The sequence below is a fragment of the Haliotis rubra genome, unplaced genomic scaffold (assembly GCF_003918875.1).
Source record: "Haliotis rubra isolate DU_JTF1 unplaced genomic scaffold, ASM391887v1 Scf688, whole genome shotgun sequence".
Lineage (NCBI taxonomy): Eukaryota > Metazoa > Mollusca > Gastropoda > Lepetellida > Haliotidae > Haliotis > Haliotis rubra.
Window position 1 is genome coordinate 363,087 of NW_025767399.1, and position 17,068 is coordinate 380,154.

Sequence of the window (17,068 nt, forward strand, 5' to 3'; positions counted from 1 at the left end):
TAATATCTTGAAGTCATTAGGGCTGCGTAATATTACCGGTTCAGACCTGAAAACGATAAAACATTCGTATTGCGATACGCTGATCGAAAACCAGTATTTTGACTTGCGTTCGGAAAACTTTGTAACACTCAGAAATCTTCGCATATTCCCATTTTTCATTTGTGCCAAATATTATTCACATTTGTATTCTAAATCATGAATAAAAGCTGTTATTAAAGCTTAATCAAGCATAGTGATTTTGCTGTGTATTTGCTCTATAAATCAAGCATTACCTGGATTATAAGTAGTTTTTTGTTTAAAAATACTTCATGCAAAATATTGCAATACATATCGCAATACATGCTTTTGCATCGCAATATATCGCAATATGAAAATTCTTTGCAATACCCACCCCTAGAAGTCATATGGTGTGTGGTATGGTATGGTGTGGTGTGTGTGATGTGGTGTGTGGTGTGGTGTGTGTGATGTGGCGTTTGCTGTGGCGTGGCATGGTGTGGTGAGGTTTTGTTGCATATTGTGTGTGATGTGGTGTGTGGTGTGGTGTGGTGTGGTGTGGTGTTTGGTGTGGTGTGGTGTGGTGTGGTGTGGTGTGGTGTGGTGTGGTGTTTGTTGTGGTGTGGTGTTTGTTGTGGTGTGGTGTGGTGTTTGGTGTGGTGTGGTGTTTGTTGTGGTGTGGTGTTTGTTGTGGTGTGGTGAGGTGTGGTGTGGTGTTTGTTGTGTGGTGTGGTGTGGCGTGTTGTGTGTGATGTGGTGTTTGGTGTGGTGTGGTGTTTGGTGTGGTGTGGCATGTTGTGTGTGATGTGGTGTTTGGTGTGGTGTGGTGTGGCGTGGCGTGGCGTGGCGTGGGCGTGGCGTGGTGTGTGTGACACATGTGGTCTCACCTTAGGCAAGTGAGTTTGTTCAAAATTGTCTCTGTTCATCCAGCAGGAAAATGGGTACCCGGTGGAAAAGAGTCATATGACTATATATAACCTTCTAGCACCTAACAGGCAGCTTGGGTTATCCGGGGTAATAATTTGCTGTGCCTTGATTGTTAGCGTTATGAGCATACCTAGCTGGAGTTTGGCGCTATATAAATGGACACATTATTATTATTTTATTAACCCGGACCTTCGTGGGTTCCTCTGCATAGAGCCAAGGTCACAAATCAGTTGAAGTTAATCAATGGTCATCACAGAGACTCCTTGGATGTTGAAGTTAATCAATGTTGATCACTCCTTGGATGGGTCACCGTGTCTGGCTGTTTGACTTCAGAATTTTGAAGACTGTAAATTTAGTCTGTAACAGGTTGAGAATGACATAAATTGTTGGGTCTTGTCATTACCATTCTACACCCAATCATCCTGCAATTGGATGTTGGGACCTATTCCAGATATACCATAATCATAGAAAGAATCTAGCATGGTGAAAATAATGAAATATCTAAATACTAGGTTAAAGACAACATGGACATTTATTATTAACTAATACATAAAAATGTGCAGATCAGTTTGTGAAAACTACATCTCAACAAAAATTCCTGGAGGGCGATCATGCCAATTTGAATGGATGAACGAGGATGTTGTGTACGATGTTTTGTACAATGTATTATGACAACAACAAATTGATGACGAGGATGTTGTGTATGATGTTTTGTATAATGTATTATGAAAACACCAAATGTACTTTGGGAAATAAAATAATGAATGTAACAATAACACTACTGTTCACTGAGCCATTACACTGCAACTAAGCTGATGCATGCATACACATTCAAACTGATACATTTGATACACTTCTAATGAATTATATTTTATGTTTTGATAGGTATTAAAGATTACGTACATGGGTCAATAAGCTATTGATACAGTCCATGCATTGAAAGCATCAACAGACTGGGTGTGGTGCAACATCCAGAATGGGAATGAGCAGCAGGAAGGAGAAGCCTGCCAACTTGTTATCTGTCCAATTCAATACATGAGGAAAATGACAAATGGAGGAAACAGATGACATTTTCAATTTCACTGGTTATATTCCTGGGACAAAAAGATTGATAACGGCCAATATCGTAGATGGGAAGAATTATAAATGATTATTGACATAAAAATTGTGTTATCGAAAGTATCGTAGATAAACATTTGTGATATAATGTTGACCTACACAATACACAGAGGTATGTCTATGTATGAGCTGCTTCTAAATTATGTTCACGAGGCTGTTTTGTTCCTAATCCATGACCCGTGAAGGTCCAGATTAGAATTGATCTTCAGTAACCCATGCTTGTCGTACGAGGCGACTGACGGGATCAGGTCGTCAGGCTCGCTGACTGGGATGACACATGTCATCGTATCCCAATTACGTAGATCGATGTTCATACTGTTGATCCCTGGGTTGTCTGGTCCAGACTCGATTATTTACAGACTGCTGCCATATAGCTGGAATATTGCCGAGTACGGTGTAAAACTAAACTCACTCACTCACTCCTAATCAATGCATTACTGATGTGAAATACACAGGGGCAAGTGAGTAGATGAGTTCAGTTTTATGCCAATTTTAGCAAAATTCCAGCAATATCACGGTGGGGAACACCAGAAATGGGCTTGCACATTGTACCCATGTGGGGAATCGAACCCAGGTGTTCGGCGTGACGAGTGGAAGCATTAACCACTAGGCTACCACAACACCCTTGTACTGCCAAAATCTGGCCTCGAGTAGCTTCTCCATCTGGTCGGCAGCATAGTTGTGGGCCAGAGGGTTGCTTGTCAATGGTGGTCCTGCTTGTAGTTGTATCTTGTATCCTCTGCGTAGGATCTGGGATACGTAGTCGTCCTGACGAATTCCCCAATTCTCACAGTAGCGTTACACACGTCCACCCACTGTTGAAGGTTGTATGGTGGGAACGGCTGGGGGTGGAAGACTCTAACTTCGACTTGCCGGAGTAGCGTTGCGATGTCTGACGGCTAACACTGGCCAGGACTTGATCATCATTACCTCCCTTGACTCTTTCGTTACTTCTTTGGCCACGTCTTCAATTTCCCCTGCGAAGATAGACGATGCTGACCAAGGAGCTCTGTACAGAGTCTTGGTGAAGCGCTCACTCCAACTGCAGGATGACAGCAATCCTTGTCTTCTCAAGAGCGTCAGGCCCGCTGATGTGGATGCCAGATGTTCGGACATAAACTGATGATCTTTCTTTTGGGTCAGCAATGCAGAGTAAATCATCCTATCTTCTTCAGAGGTCGAGTTCCTGAACTTCGCGATGAGGGTTTCATTGATGGCTCTTGACCGGGCTAGACCAAAGAATGTACGTCTGGTAGTTGCCAACTTCTTATCCTCTATTTTATAAGTCTCCGGTACATCTGAGACAGGATTGATGGGTGGAAGGTTAAAAGCGTATCAAAGTCCTTGTTCGACATCATATATGTGAATGCTTCATTATCCTCTTTAGAAGGTGATGCAAGTTCCAGTCCATTAGCCATCCAAGATTTGATCTCTGTATCGGAGAATATGATTCCGCCATCATCTTCAGATCCATAGGCTTCTTGTTCTGAAGATCGTCACCGTTGTGCCTCCTTCCTGCGCGGAGATCTGCGTGGAGATCTGCATGGAGATGTGCGTTAAGACCTGCGTGGAGATGTGACTGAAGACCTTCCTGAAGATGTGCGCGCAGGTGACCGGTCGGATAAGGATCCTCCCTGGAGTCTTGAGACGTATCTCTGTGTCTTCGTGAAGGTGTAGATTCTCTTCTACGGGATGCGGGGTACCTGCGCACAGGCTCCTGATGGCTGTCCGTATCTGAGGTGGAGGATGATCTGCTTCTGCGATGCTCCGGTGAACCTCTGATTCTGCTCCTGCGCGAAGGCTCCTCTGGAACATCTACTGTAGATTCATCGTTGTCAGGGCTGACAGGTTCTCGGGAAGTTGCCGTGGAACATCATCTAGTGCGTGATCCTTGACGTAGGTTCCCTCCTTCACACAGGCTACTTTCTTCAACAGGATGCGATCTGCAGGCTGCTTGTCCTTCGTGCAGGCTCGTCATAGATGGGGCCTTCGCCACAGCTTTCTCTTGCGCGAACCTTCGTTCCATCAGGTCCAACATCTGCTGAGTAAACTGTTGCATGAAGATACCCGGGTTGAAATTCTGCGACGACGGCTGCTGCTGCTTAATGTGATGGCGAACCATCTGAGAGTGCTGAGGCTTCTTTTAAGGACCGCTGTGCTTGAGAAGCACTGCCGTCTCTTGTATCTGATGTCTGCGTTGATAGAACATCTGACTGCGCTGAGATGATAGCTGACGTTACTGTAGAAGAAGACCTCGTCTTCTTTTTAACTGCTACTTCAGGAATGAGGATGGGTGGCTCGTCATATACGTCTACTTCATCTGAAGGGATGATCTCTGCAGCGAAGGACCTTGTTCGCTGCTCCATGGGAAGACTTCGCTGAAGTCTTATCTGCAGACGACTTCTTTTTCTGAGAAGACGATGACCTGGTCTTCTTAGACTGCGACGAGGCTACTGCTGATGTTGACGACCTCTTCCTGGAGCTGGAGCTACCATCTGCCCCAGCAACATGCTCCGTAGTAGCAACCGGTAAATCACTGGAGTGGTGAATGTCAGCAGACAGCAATAAAAGGTTATCAACACAATCACCCGGTTTAGACATGACTTGTAAAAGCAAGTGGTAAAGTGGTAAAGGCCTTAATATAAAAGGATATAACACTGTATAGCGGACCCAGGCGCTCTCACAACAGTCCTCTAGGGCGAAGAAGGAGAGAGTGAAGAGCATGTCAGGTCATGTGACTGATTTCCCGTCAAAACACCTAAGGGAGGTAATACTGGGTGAGTGATTTTACGTCCGCTTTTTTGAAGGGAGCTTCAAAATGGGATTCAAGTGTTCCACTATCATTCGCAAGAAGAAGGAGACAAGAAATTTAGCATGAGTCAGGATAAGGAAAAATAACAAAATTGTCACAAGGTACTGTTCTTTCCCCAAACAGATACATTTATTAAAGTATGCCCTCCTGGCACCATGACTGTACTTGTAATCATTTCATCATAATTTCCAGCACCTGCCTTACATGTCCTCACTCGCCCCTGGCAGACCAGGTGAGCAAATACCTGTACTGTTTTGGTGTTATTATGTTTCATGAATATGCTATGACCGTGGCATTGGGTTGATGACTATAATGATTAACGATATTGAAACATATGGATGCAACAGGCAAGTGTAAAATATTTGTCATCTGCAATTTCACACTGTTTCTAATGTTTGTCACAGGTGTTCAAGTCTCTGAATCACCTCTTTCACATTAAAAGTGCCCCCAAAATACATACATAGCTGTTCAAATTGAAGATGTGTTAGTGCTTGGAAAGGGTGAGGGTTGGGGTTAAGGTTTAACAAAGCTGAGCATGAATATGATGGTGAGGGCTGTGGTCAGGCTTAATGTGATGGTGAGGGTTGTGGTCAGGCTTAATGTGATGGTGAGGGCTGTGGTCAGGCTTAATGTGATGGTGAAGGTTGTGGTTAGGCTTAATGTGATGGTGAGGGTTGTGGTTAAGCTTAAGCTTGATGGTGACTTAAGCTTAATGTGATGGTGAGGGCTGTGGTCAGGCTTAATGTGATGGTGAAGGTTGTGGTTAGGCTTAATGTGATGGTGAGGGTTGTGGTCAGGCTTAATGTGATGGTGAGGGTTGTGGTCAGGCTTAATGTGATGGTGAGGGTTGTGGTTAAGCTTAATGTGATGGTGAGGGCTGTGGTAAGGCTTAATGTGATGGTGAGGGTTGTGGTTAAGCTTAATGTGATGGTGAGGGCTGTGGTCAGGCTTAATGTGATGGTGATGGTTGTGGTTAGGTTTAATGTGATGGTGAAGGTTGTGGTCAGGCTTAATGTGATGGTGAAGGTTGTGGTAAGGCTTAATGTGATGGTGAAGGGTAATGTGAGGCTTAATGTGATGGTGAGGGTTAAGGCTTAATGTGATGGTGAGGGCTGTGGTCAGGCTTAATGTGATGATGGTGAAGGCTGTGGTCAGGCTTAATGATGGTGAAGGTTGTGGTCAGGCTTAATGTGATGTGGTTAGGCTTAATGTGATGGTGAAGGTTGTGGTCAGGCTTAATGTGATGGTGAGGGTTGTGGTCAGGCTTAATGTGATGGTGAGGGTTGTGGTCAGGCTTAATGTGATGGTGAAGGTTGTGGTCAGGTTTAATGTGATGGTGAAGGTTGTGGTCAGGCTTAATGTGATGGTGAAGGTTGTGGTAAGGCTTAATGTGATGGTGAAGGTTGTGGTCAGGCTTAATGTGATGGTGAGGGATGTGGTCAGGCTTAATGTGATGGTGAGGGCTGTGGTTAGGCTTAATGTGATGGTGAAGGTTGTGGTCAGGCTTAATGTGATGGTGAGGGATGTGGTTAGGTTTAATGTGATGGTGAAGGTTGTGGTCAGGCTTAATGTGATGGTGAGGGTTGTGGTCAGGTTTAATGTGATGGTGAGGGTTGTGGTCAGGCTTAATGTGATGGTGAAGGTTGTGGTCAGGCTTAATGTGATGGTGAGGGTTGTGGTTAAGGTTAAGGTTAATGTGATGTTGAGTGTTGTCTGGTGTTGGTAACATCGAATATTTAATAGCCTGAAATGGAGGCCATCATGGTAAACAGCTGGACGAGAGTACCCACACATAACACGTACATGTGAATGCAGCATTTCACACACTGCAACCAGACTGAAGAAAATCTATATATTTAAAATGGCAACAAACTAAAGAAAAATTACATCAATGCCTAACGATGATAGGTACAAATTCATATCAATTCTAAATGCCATGAACTTAATACATCTTATAGTAGAAGTCCATACCACCATTGATGAAGGTGCTAACCTGTTCATAATGTTTTCATAATCCCTGTAACTGGTAGTGCAAGGAATAAACCTATATTTGAGGAAATGATCTTTTAAACCTTTCTCAAAGGTGAAACAAATGTCATCCAAGTACCATATTCATAAAGCTTATGAAAACATGAATCAGTAATTGGCTCTTTAATGAGCTGAAAGGCTCCCCCCAGGCATAAACTTTGAATTATTTAATAGTATTCCCTCTGCACAGTGTTTAAATGCTTAAATAGAGGATGTAGTAGATGATACTGCTGGCTGCAGCTGTCACTGAAAACCATCTGCAGCCCAGCGGCACATCTCTATCAGCAGCTCCAGCAACAGATGCTGAGTTTACATGGCGTGTGAGGCTCAGGTACATGAACTTGTTAGTGATGGTTGTTAACAGCAGCATCCCTGCATGGCGGTAGTAACAACCCGCCAAGTAGCTTCCACTCATTACGGCAGTAACAAAAGACCAAGTAACTTCAACTCATCACGGCAGTAAGAACCGACCAAGTAACTTCCACTCATCACGACAGTAACAACCAACCAAGTAACTTCAACTCATCATGACAGTAACAACCCGCCAAGTAACTTCAACTCATCATGACAGTAACAACCAACCAAGTAACTTCAACTCATCACGACAGTAACAACCAACCAAGTAACTTCAGATCATCACGACAGTAACAACCAACCAAGTAACTTCAACTCATCACGACAGTAACAACCAACCAAGTAACTTCAGCTCATCACGACAGTAACAACCAACCAAGTAACTTCAACTCATCACGACAGTAACAAACAACAAAGTAACTTCAGCTCATCACGACAGTAGCAACCAACCAAGTAACTTCAACTCATCATGACAGTAACAACCGACCAAGTAACTTCAACACATCACGGCAGTAACATTACAACCCACCAAGTAATTCCAACTCATCACAGCAGTAACAACCGACCAAGTAACTTCAACTCATCACGGCAGTAAGAACCGACCAAGTAACTTCAACTCATCATGACAGTAACAACCCACCAAGTAACTTCAACTCATCATGACAGTAACAACCGACCAAGTAACTTCAATTCATCACGGCAGTAACATTACAACCCACCAAGTAACTCCAACTCATCACAGCAGTAACAACCGACCAAGTAACTTCAGCTCATCACGGCAGTAACAAAAGACCAAGTAACTTCAACTCATCACGGCAGTAAGAACCGACCAAGTAACTTCCACTCATCACGACAGTAACAACCAACCAAGTAACTTCAACTCATCATGACAGTAACAACCGACCAAGTAACTTCAACTCATCACGACAGTAACAACCAACCAAGTAACTTCAGCTCATCACGACAGTAACAACCCACCAAGTAACTTCAACTCATCATGACAGTAACAACCGACCAAGTAACTTCAACACATCACGGCAGTAACATTACAACCCACCAAGTAACTCCAACTCATCACAGCAGTAACAACCGACCAAGTAACTTCAGCTCATCACGGCAGTAACAACCAGCCAAGTAACTTCAACTCATCATGACATTTACAACCGACCAAGTAACTTCAGCTCATCACGGCAGTAACAATCCGCCAAGTAACTTCAACTCATCATGATAGTAACAACCAACCAAGTAACTTCAACACATCATGACAGTAACAACCTGCCAAGTAACTTCAACTCATCACGGCAGTAACAACCCACCAAGTAACTTCAGCTCATCACGACAGTAACAACCAACCAAATAACTTCAACTCATCATGACAGTAACAACCCGCCAAGTAACTTCAACTCATCACGACAGTAACAACCAACCAAGTAACTTCAGCTCATCATGGTAGTAACAGCAAACCAAGTAACTTCAACTCATCGCGACAGGAACAACCCGCCAAGTAACTTCAACTCATCAAGGCAGTAACAACCAACCAAGTAACTTCAACTCATCACGGCAGAAACAACCAACCAAGTAACTTCAACTCATCATGACAGTAACAACCCGCCAAGTAACTTCAACTCATCACGGCATTTAACAACACGCCAAGTAACTTCCACTCATCATGGCAGTAACAACCGACCAAGTAACTTCAACTCATCACGGCAGTAACAACCCACCAAGTAACTTCAACTCATGGCGACAGTAACAACACGCCAAGTAACTTCAACTCATCATGACAGTAACAACCGACCAAGTAACTTCAATTCATCACGGCAGTAACATTACAACCCACCAAGTAACTCCAACTCATCACAGCAGTAACAACCGACCAAGTAACTTCAGCTCATCACGGCAGTAACAAAAGACCAAGTAACTTCAACTCATCACGGCAGTAAGAACCGACCAAGTAACTTCCACTCATCACGACAGTAACAACCAACCAAGTAACTTCAACTCATCATGACAGTAACAACCGACCAAGTAACTTCAACTCATCACGACAGTAACAACCAACCAAGTAACTTCAGCTCATCACGACAGTAACAACCCACCAAGTAACTTCAACTCATCATGACAGTAACAACCGACCAAGTAACTTCAACACATCACGGCAGTAACATTACAACCCACCAAGTAACTCCAACTCATCACAGCAGTAACAACCGACCAAGTAACTTCAGCTCATCACGGCAGTAACAACCAGCCAAGTAACTTCAACTCATCATGACATTTACAACCGACCAAGTAACTTCAGCTCATCACGGCAGTAACAATCCGCCAAGTAACTTCAACTCATCATGATAGTAACAACCAACCAAGTAACTTCAACACATCATGACAGTAACAACCTGCCAAGTAACTTCAACTCATCACGGCAGTAACAACCCACCAAGTAACTTCAGCTCATCACGACAGTAACAACCAACCAAATAACTTCAACTCATCATGACAGTAACAACCCGCCAAGTAACTTCAACTCATCACGACAGTAACAACCAACCAAGTAACTTCAGCTCATCATGGTAGTAACAGCAAACCAAGTAACTTCAACTCATCGCGACAGGAACAACCCGCCAAGTAACTTCAACTCATCAAGGCAGTAACAACCAACCAAGTAACTTCAACTCATCACGGCAGAAACAACCAACCAAGTAACTTCAACTCATCATGACAGTAACAACCCGCCAAGTAACTTCAACTCATCACGGCATTTAACAACACGCCAAGTAACTTCCACTCATCATGGCAGTAACAACCGACCAAGTAACTTCAACTCATCACGGCAGTAACAACCCACCAAGTAACTTCAACTCATGGCGACAGTAACAACACGCCAAGTAACTTCAACTCATCATGGCAGTAAAAAGCGACCAAGTTACTTAAATGCAGCAACTATCCAACACTGTCATCACAACTACCCACCACTGTCATCACACAACTACCCAACACTGTCATCACACAACTACCCACCACTGTCATCACACAACTACCCAACACTGTCATCACACAACTATCCAACACTGTCATCATACAACTACCCAACACTGTCATCAGAACTACCCAACACTGTCATCACACAACTACCCAACACTGTCATCACAAGTACCCACCACTGTCATCACACAAGTACCCAACACTATCATCACACAACTACCCAACACTGTCATCACACAACGACCAACCAGTCATCACACAACTACCCAACACTGTCATCACACAACTTCCCAACACTGTCATCACACAACTACCCAACATGGATCACACAACTACCCAACACTGTCATCACGGAACTACCCAAACCAGACACTGTCATCACACAAGTACCCAACACTGTCATCACTTAGCTACCCAACACTGTCAACACACAAGTACCCACACTGTCATCACACAAGTACCCAACACTGTCATCACTCAACTACTCAACACTGTCATCACACAAGTACCCACACTGTCATCTCACACAACTACCTGACATTGTCACCAATCAACTACCTGAGACTGTCAGAATCCAACTATCCAACTCTTACATTCCCCTTTACTTCAGCCCCTCATGGGCTCACACTCATCTTTTGTACAGTGAGTGAGTCTGAAACATGCTGCCATCTGCAACACTTGTAGGACACTAAGTTAATTGACTAATACCATAACAAGCATGTTATCGCATACCAGAAAGTTAACACAGTTACATCAAGGCCATGAACAATTGGGGGCAAAGTTTCACCCGTAACCAGCTACATGATCACAGCAAGACAGTGTCCTTCACAACATCACGATAACACAGTTAATGAATATCCATCCATATCACAGGCTGAAAACCTTGGTTATTATCAGCATAAGCATTTATATTGATACGTATACTGTAACAGTCAGGCAACTGATGTCATAACAGTACACACAATATACACTATTACAGAAACTAATAACACGATCATTTCTGGATTACTTCATACTTTCTTCAACAAAGACAATGCATATTCCATACTGTCAATACATAATGATCAACAACAATGTTGTAACTATCTGTAGAATGTGTATAGTGTCATAACTGGCTGTAGAAATATGTTATAATTGTTGAATATGAATTATGATCTTTATGTTGCTACAACTGTCTGCAGAACTGTCCAATGTAGCAACATTCTCTAGTATAGGCTAGTTGAAATAATGCAAGACCTGGAAATTTCCGATAACAGACAAAAATCCTGTTAAAATGAATTATGAACATGTTTTCTTACATCATACCAAAATCAACCTCTGGAAACTATGTTTTTCACCATTATATTTACAGGGACAAAGTTTACTAAAAAGGCAACAAATTAATTCTTCGAGAAAGTTCTAATCAAGATGTCCTTCAAAAAACAACGGTAATTATTAGTCGGTTTTCATAACACAATACAGACCGAAGAAAGAGAAAATGGAATTTGAATAGCAGATCACCTTGTATAATGTTTTGACTGCCAAATATCATATTCTTTTACAATGTTGTAACCGTAGAACATGAGGTTGGACGCTGTTGTTAGTGTCTGAAGTAGTGCGTGAGTTTTATGCCACACTCAGCAATATTCCAGCTATATGGCAGTCTGAAATACATTACATTGGACAATGATAGGAATGTTGAACATGACTTTGAACAATATAATCACTGTATGGAGGAAATGACATTGTATGTAGAGCATGGCCGTGGACACTGTTGTGACTGTCTGTAGTAATGACCTTGTACAATGTTAGGGCAGTAACGTCACAAAATGGGGAGTATGAATGGAATCACAAATATGAATAACCATTAACACTATATTAACTTGGGTATTTTTTAATGTACATAATTTTAAATACACCCCCCGTCCATGATACAGACAATGTGCTTTAATTTTTTCCCCAAAAGCATATTTAAAACAACCTGTCAACAAATATATACTGTTGTACACAAGTTAGTTTTGGTATAAAAAATTGTTCATCTCATATCTGACTTATTGGTTTTGAGTATTTTATGAAATTTGTTTAAACTTCATTCAATATTCTTTCTACTAATTTCGGAAAATTTGTTTGAGAAATGTCGGTCAGGTCATACATATTCAACAGTATCTACCAAGAAAAAGATCAGATTACTGCTAATGCTATTGACATCTTAACATGAAACTTATGAGAAAATAGATACATGCAATATACATGCCACACTTTTATTGTACTTGTTGTCATTTGACTTTTGTTTGTCTGCATGTATTCAACACTGAAATAGAAAAGTCCATGGAAACCTTCATGTCGTGATCGCTGATAAGTTGATTTCAATGACTTTTCTGTTTCCTACATAGAGAAATAACTGCCTATACACCTAAGTGCTAGGTTTCATTGCAAAATTTCAGAATTTTCATTGACCAAATATACTTATTTCCTGCAAATGTTCATGAAAAACTTGTACTCAGTAATGGGCTGCGTATATGCTTACTGAAATGTGAATCAACACAAACAATATAGCTGTCTGATAACTTTCACATGACCCTTTCACAGGTGAATTTATGAAAGTATCTATAGATCAAAAGAGACTTTAAAATAAAAACATAGTTTTAGTCATAGGGTGTTTGTCTGCAATTGATAATACAGGGGCGGATACAGCTTTTTGAGAAGGGGGGTGCACACTCTTGGAAAGTTGGACACTTCATTTTCACGAGAGTTCCAATGGTCATTTAATAAACTTTCATGACAAAAGAGGGGGTGCGCGCCCCTGCACTCCCCCTCTGAAACCGCCTATTTAATATTCACATTAAACACTATGGAGGAGACATGGAAGACTGTTGCTTCTTTGCAACATTCAGAAGTGTTCATGTAACAAGCCCGAAGTCCCACTGTTACCATGGTGATGTGAGAGCCTCATGGTTTAGTGTGCAGCAATTACTTTCCTTATGCTTTTCTATTCACTGCAATATAACGAAAAATAAATGTTTTTCCACACCAGATACATCAGTAATGTTGTAGTATCAAGTGGCAGCAACCCACTGTTGTCATCCTCCAAGCTGTTACAGCATGTGCTGTATAGCTACTGTATTAACATACATAGTGGTTTAAACGATATATACACCTAACTGTTGGCTCGACAAATCAAGGCACAGAGCAGTACCGTTAAATACGTTTAATTGTTTTTGTCCAACTGCTTTTATCTATTAAACTATTAATTAATTTGTTCAGCTTAAACTAATCATCAACAATTGATGTGAAAATTTTGAACTGTAATTGGCACAAAGCCAATGACACTGAACAACTTATCTAAGTGGCCTGCAGTTATGGATCTGGTCTCAATGAACACACAGCTATGGGTGGTCCTATATTTTGTTCCCATAATACTTCTATTTGTGGAGCATTCCACACTATAAACCCTGCCATAATGTACATGACTGACGAATCGTAATCAAAGAGGAAGGCAACACAATTTGCCTCCTGGAAATATTGCCTTCATACTGTACTTAATTTTTTTATCATGTACTGATCTATGCACTACTTTTGGGTTGCAATTATCATGATATATGCTTTACCGGCCTGGTTTCCTCATTCATGAGTAAATATATTGTTTCACAACCTGAAATACATGTAGCTTTACCTGAAGTGTTTAAGAGTTTTATTTGAACCATGTTGTGATCAGAAGCATACAAAGTGCGATGGAGAGCGGAAGGTCGCGGGTTCGATCCCCGACCGCAGTGTCATACCAAAAGACGTTAAAATATGGTACTTGTTGGTCCCTGCCTGGCGTTCAGCATTAATGGGTACAACAAGGACTGGTCGGCTTGGAGTCAGTATAAAGAGTCTGAGTGGGGTATTCATGCTTCACTGCGGCATGGTATCTCAGTGGGCTAGCACTATAAAACCAGCTTTAGTCTGGGCTAGTACAAGCAGCCGCACATACACATACACGCATGCACGTCGTCATATGAGCGAAATATTCTCAAGCACGACGTCAAACCCAATTTCACCTCACCTCACCTTGAACCATGTTGTGACATTTTGAATGATCATGACACATGCACTTGGCAGAAGTGCGATGGAGATCTGCATCAGGGATCTATCAGGAAAACATTCTGGGACAGTCAATGTGCAATGGTTAGTCAATACTAAAACTGTTCATAGGTAACAGCACAGGGTAGGGTTACTTCAGCTACGTTTCCAGTGGTCCTTGAGGTGCCTCTTATCAGGGCATGACTGGACCAAATGGACACATGTTATATCATAACTTTAATTCAATATTAAATAATATCCAGAGCTGTCAGGTGGCATTCTGCAATCAACAAAGAAAATACATTTATCTGAAAACTACCCTTTCATTGGTTAATTCTAGGGATGAAAAATCTAATTAACTGTCAAAATATTCATAGTTTTTTCCACTATAAACACAAGGTGACTTGTTTCTTTGTCATCTTAAATTTTTGTTCCTTGCTATATCTAAATCTGTTTATACACTTTCATCATGAATATCTGACAACAGCAATGCACTGACGATGAGACTGTGCTGGGATAGTGCTATACAAATGTAGCCAGCAGATTTCATTCTTTACATGAAAATGTGTGATTTTCAGGGAATCATGACTGTGAATCAATGGTAATAAACATCTTAGTTTTGGCACAGTATAAAAGATTACTTTTGACATTATGACATTGATGAAAGCCATTCATCCATGTATTTGCAATTTTCTGATTTAAAACTTTGATATTACCATAATGAGCTATAAATCGAAGCATAGCCTACATTTGACTTGGTCAAATCCAACTTATGTTCCAAACCAAGACAAACCAATTAAAAAACTTTTATATCTGTGGCCTTAGGGAAAATACAATCGGCTATATGGATAATGGAACATGATAACTGTGTTCAAAGGGCATTAACTTGAGTTCATCACTCTATTCAGCCCAGGGGGGAACCCCTATGGACAATATGATCAGTGCTTGCAATAAAGTTGTGGTCAGCTGTAGTCAGTGTAACATGTTGCCTACAGGCAGGGTTAAGGCAACTAAGTTGACAGATGCCTACATCAAATGTCATATCTCTCTCAAAAAGAGACGATTAGAAAAGAGTTTTGTTGAGACAGAGTAAAATTATCTCTAGCTTAGTTTAACATCAAGTTTAGATTCCTTCCTCTTTATATATATCCCGTATAGACTGGGCTAGTGACAGAGTTGAATGATAGAAACTGTGACTGCATTATGTTTAAAAAAATTAAAAACAGAAATGCCTGAATCCAAATAAATACATGAAAATAACAGGCCCTCAAAAGGCATGGGAAATGCTGGAAAGCAACAGTAACTGCTATAATTGAGAGCAATGCATCTAGTAGTCCAAGGAAGAACTTAACATGTTAAGAAAGAAAATGAACACAAAGCTGTTCATTTCAAGAAAAATTAACTGGATACTTGATACATAAAAAGAACTATTCAAATAGAAATTTCTGTTGAAAAATCTTCGGCTTGAAATGTGCATTGTTGGAACTTGAACCTTTTTGTTTTAATAAGTGGACAAACAGCTTACTCTGTTTGTGTAACAATTGCCTTCTTGTGTAAACATCCTCCAACCCTGTACATCAACCTCAATAATTGTGCAAACATCAATCACTTAGTGTTCAACTTTACTATGTATATATACCTTGCCTCTAGTATTGTACATCATTTGCTTGATAACAGTGTTAGTAGCTACACCGAAACATCGCTAATATCACATTAAAGAAGTTGTAGATCCATAGAACTCTCCTCGTTGTTCAAGTGGACAATCGGGGGGAAAAGACCTGCAAGTCTGACTAAACTAACATCTCTTTAAGCCATAACTCCTGACATCAATTACAAAAATTATCCCAAGATCACTTCTCCTCGGGAGTCAGGATCAGCATGAGGACACCTCCAGCTGATAACATTATCAAGGCCTAAAAATTAAGGTCATGCATCCCTTGATATGCTTGAGCTGTTGCCATACCTATTATAACGTAAATTAGTCCTGACTTCTCCATATTGTCAAGCTTGTTGAAGTCGAAAATACACCTATGCCATGATGATTAATTAATACTCAAACGTATTTTGTATAAAAACATAAGTTGTTCGTAATTTAATCAACAAAGAGAACTGAAACGAAAGCTGATATCATACATCGTGGAAATGATCCTGTGCTTTCTTGGTTAAAACATGACATGCAAATGTACTAAACGTATGTTATGACGTTTCGGTTTAAAAAAAATATTTGTAAAGAAAATTATGCTTTCTCAATGACACCGATTGTTATACTCACGCTACATTTCTGTTGCAACCTGTTCTCGGCAAGACTCGAAACCCTGGCGGCACCTTCGACATTTTGACAGAAAATGATCATGTGACAGGTGGCTAATACGGAAATGACCCGATGACCCCCTCTCACTGTAAACTTTGTAGCATATTTATACTAGTATACTAAAATAGTGTGGAGCTCGATGTAATTCTTAATGAAACAATCTGACCAGATAACGGTTGAAATTAATTGATGTTCACAATAAAAAATACAAATATACTGCGTGACTACAAAGCAGGTGCGAGCCTGATGAAAGTAGTTCTCAAAATATCTCGCGAAGGAATATCACAATGAATATAGTGCGACATTTTATTCATAGAAAAAATAAATAATGAGGAAATATAAGAACACCAACAATTGCGAAGCAAATTATCAAACAACAAACAAATTGAAAATAATTAATAAGTATTCAAAACATATTTTCGAAACGAAATCAGTGATACGCATCCAAGTTGGATATTTCGGGCGATTTTCCTTGAACGATAAGTGCATATTTTGAC

The 17,068-nt window shown here is 41.0% G+C and overlaps 1 protein-coding gene across 1 annotated transcript in view; it reads right to left on the minus strand.

Moving 5' to 3' along the window:
• Window positions 1-16,619, minus strand: part of LOC124258219 (glucose-6-phosphate exchanger SLC37A2-like) — a 54,128-nt gene extending 37,509 nt beyond the window's left edge. Inside the window, 1 exon segment of the mRNA XM_046692282.1 lies at window positions 16,533-16,619. Coding sequence (XP_046548238.1) covers window positions 16,533-16,594 — 62 coding nt within the window. The 5' untranslated portion in view covers window positions 16,595-16,619.
• Between the last annotated feature and the right edge of the window lie 449 nt (window positions 16,620-17,068).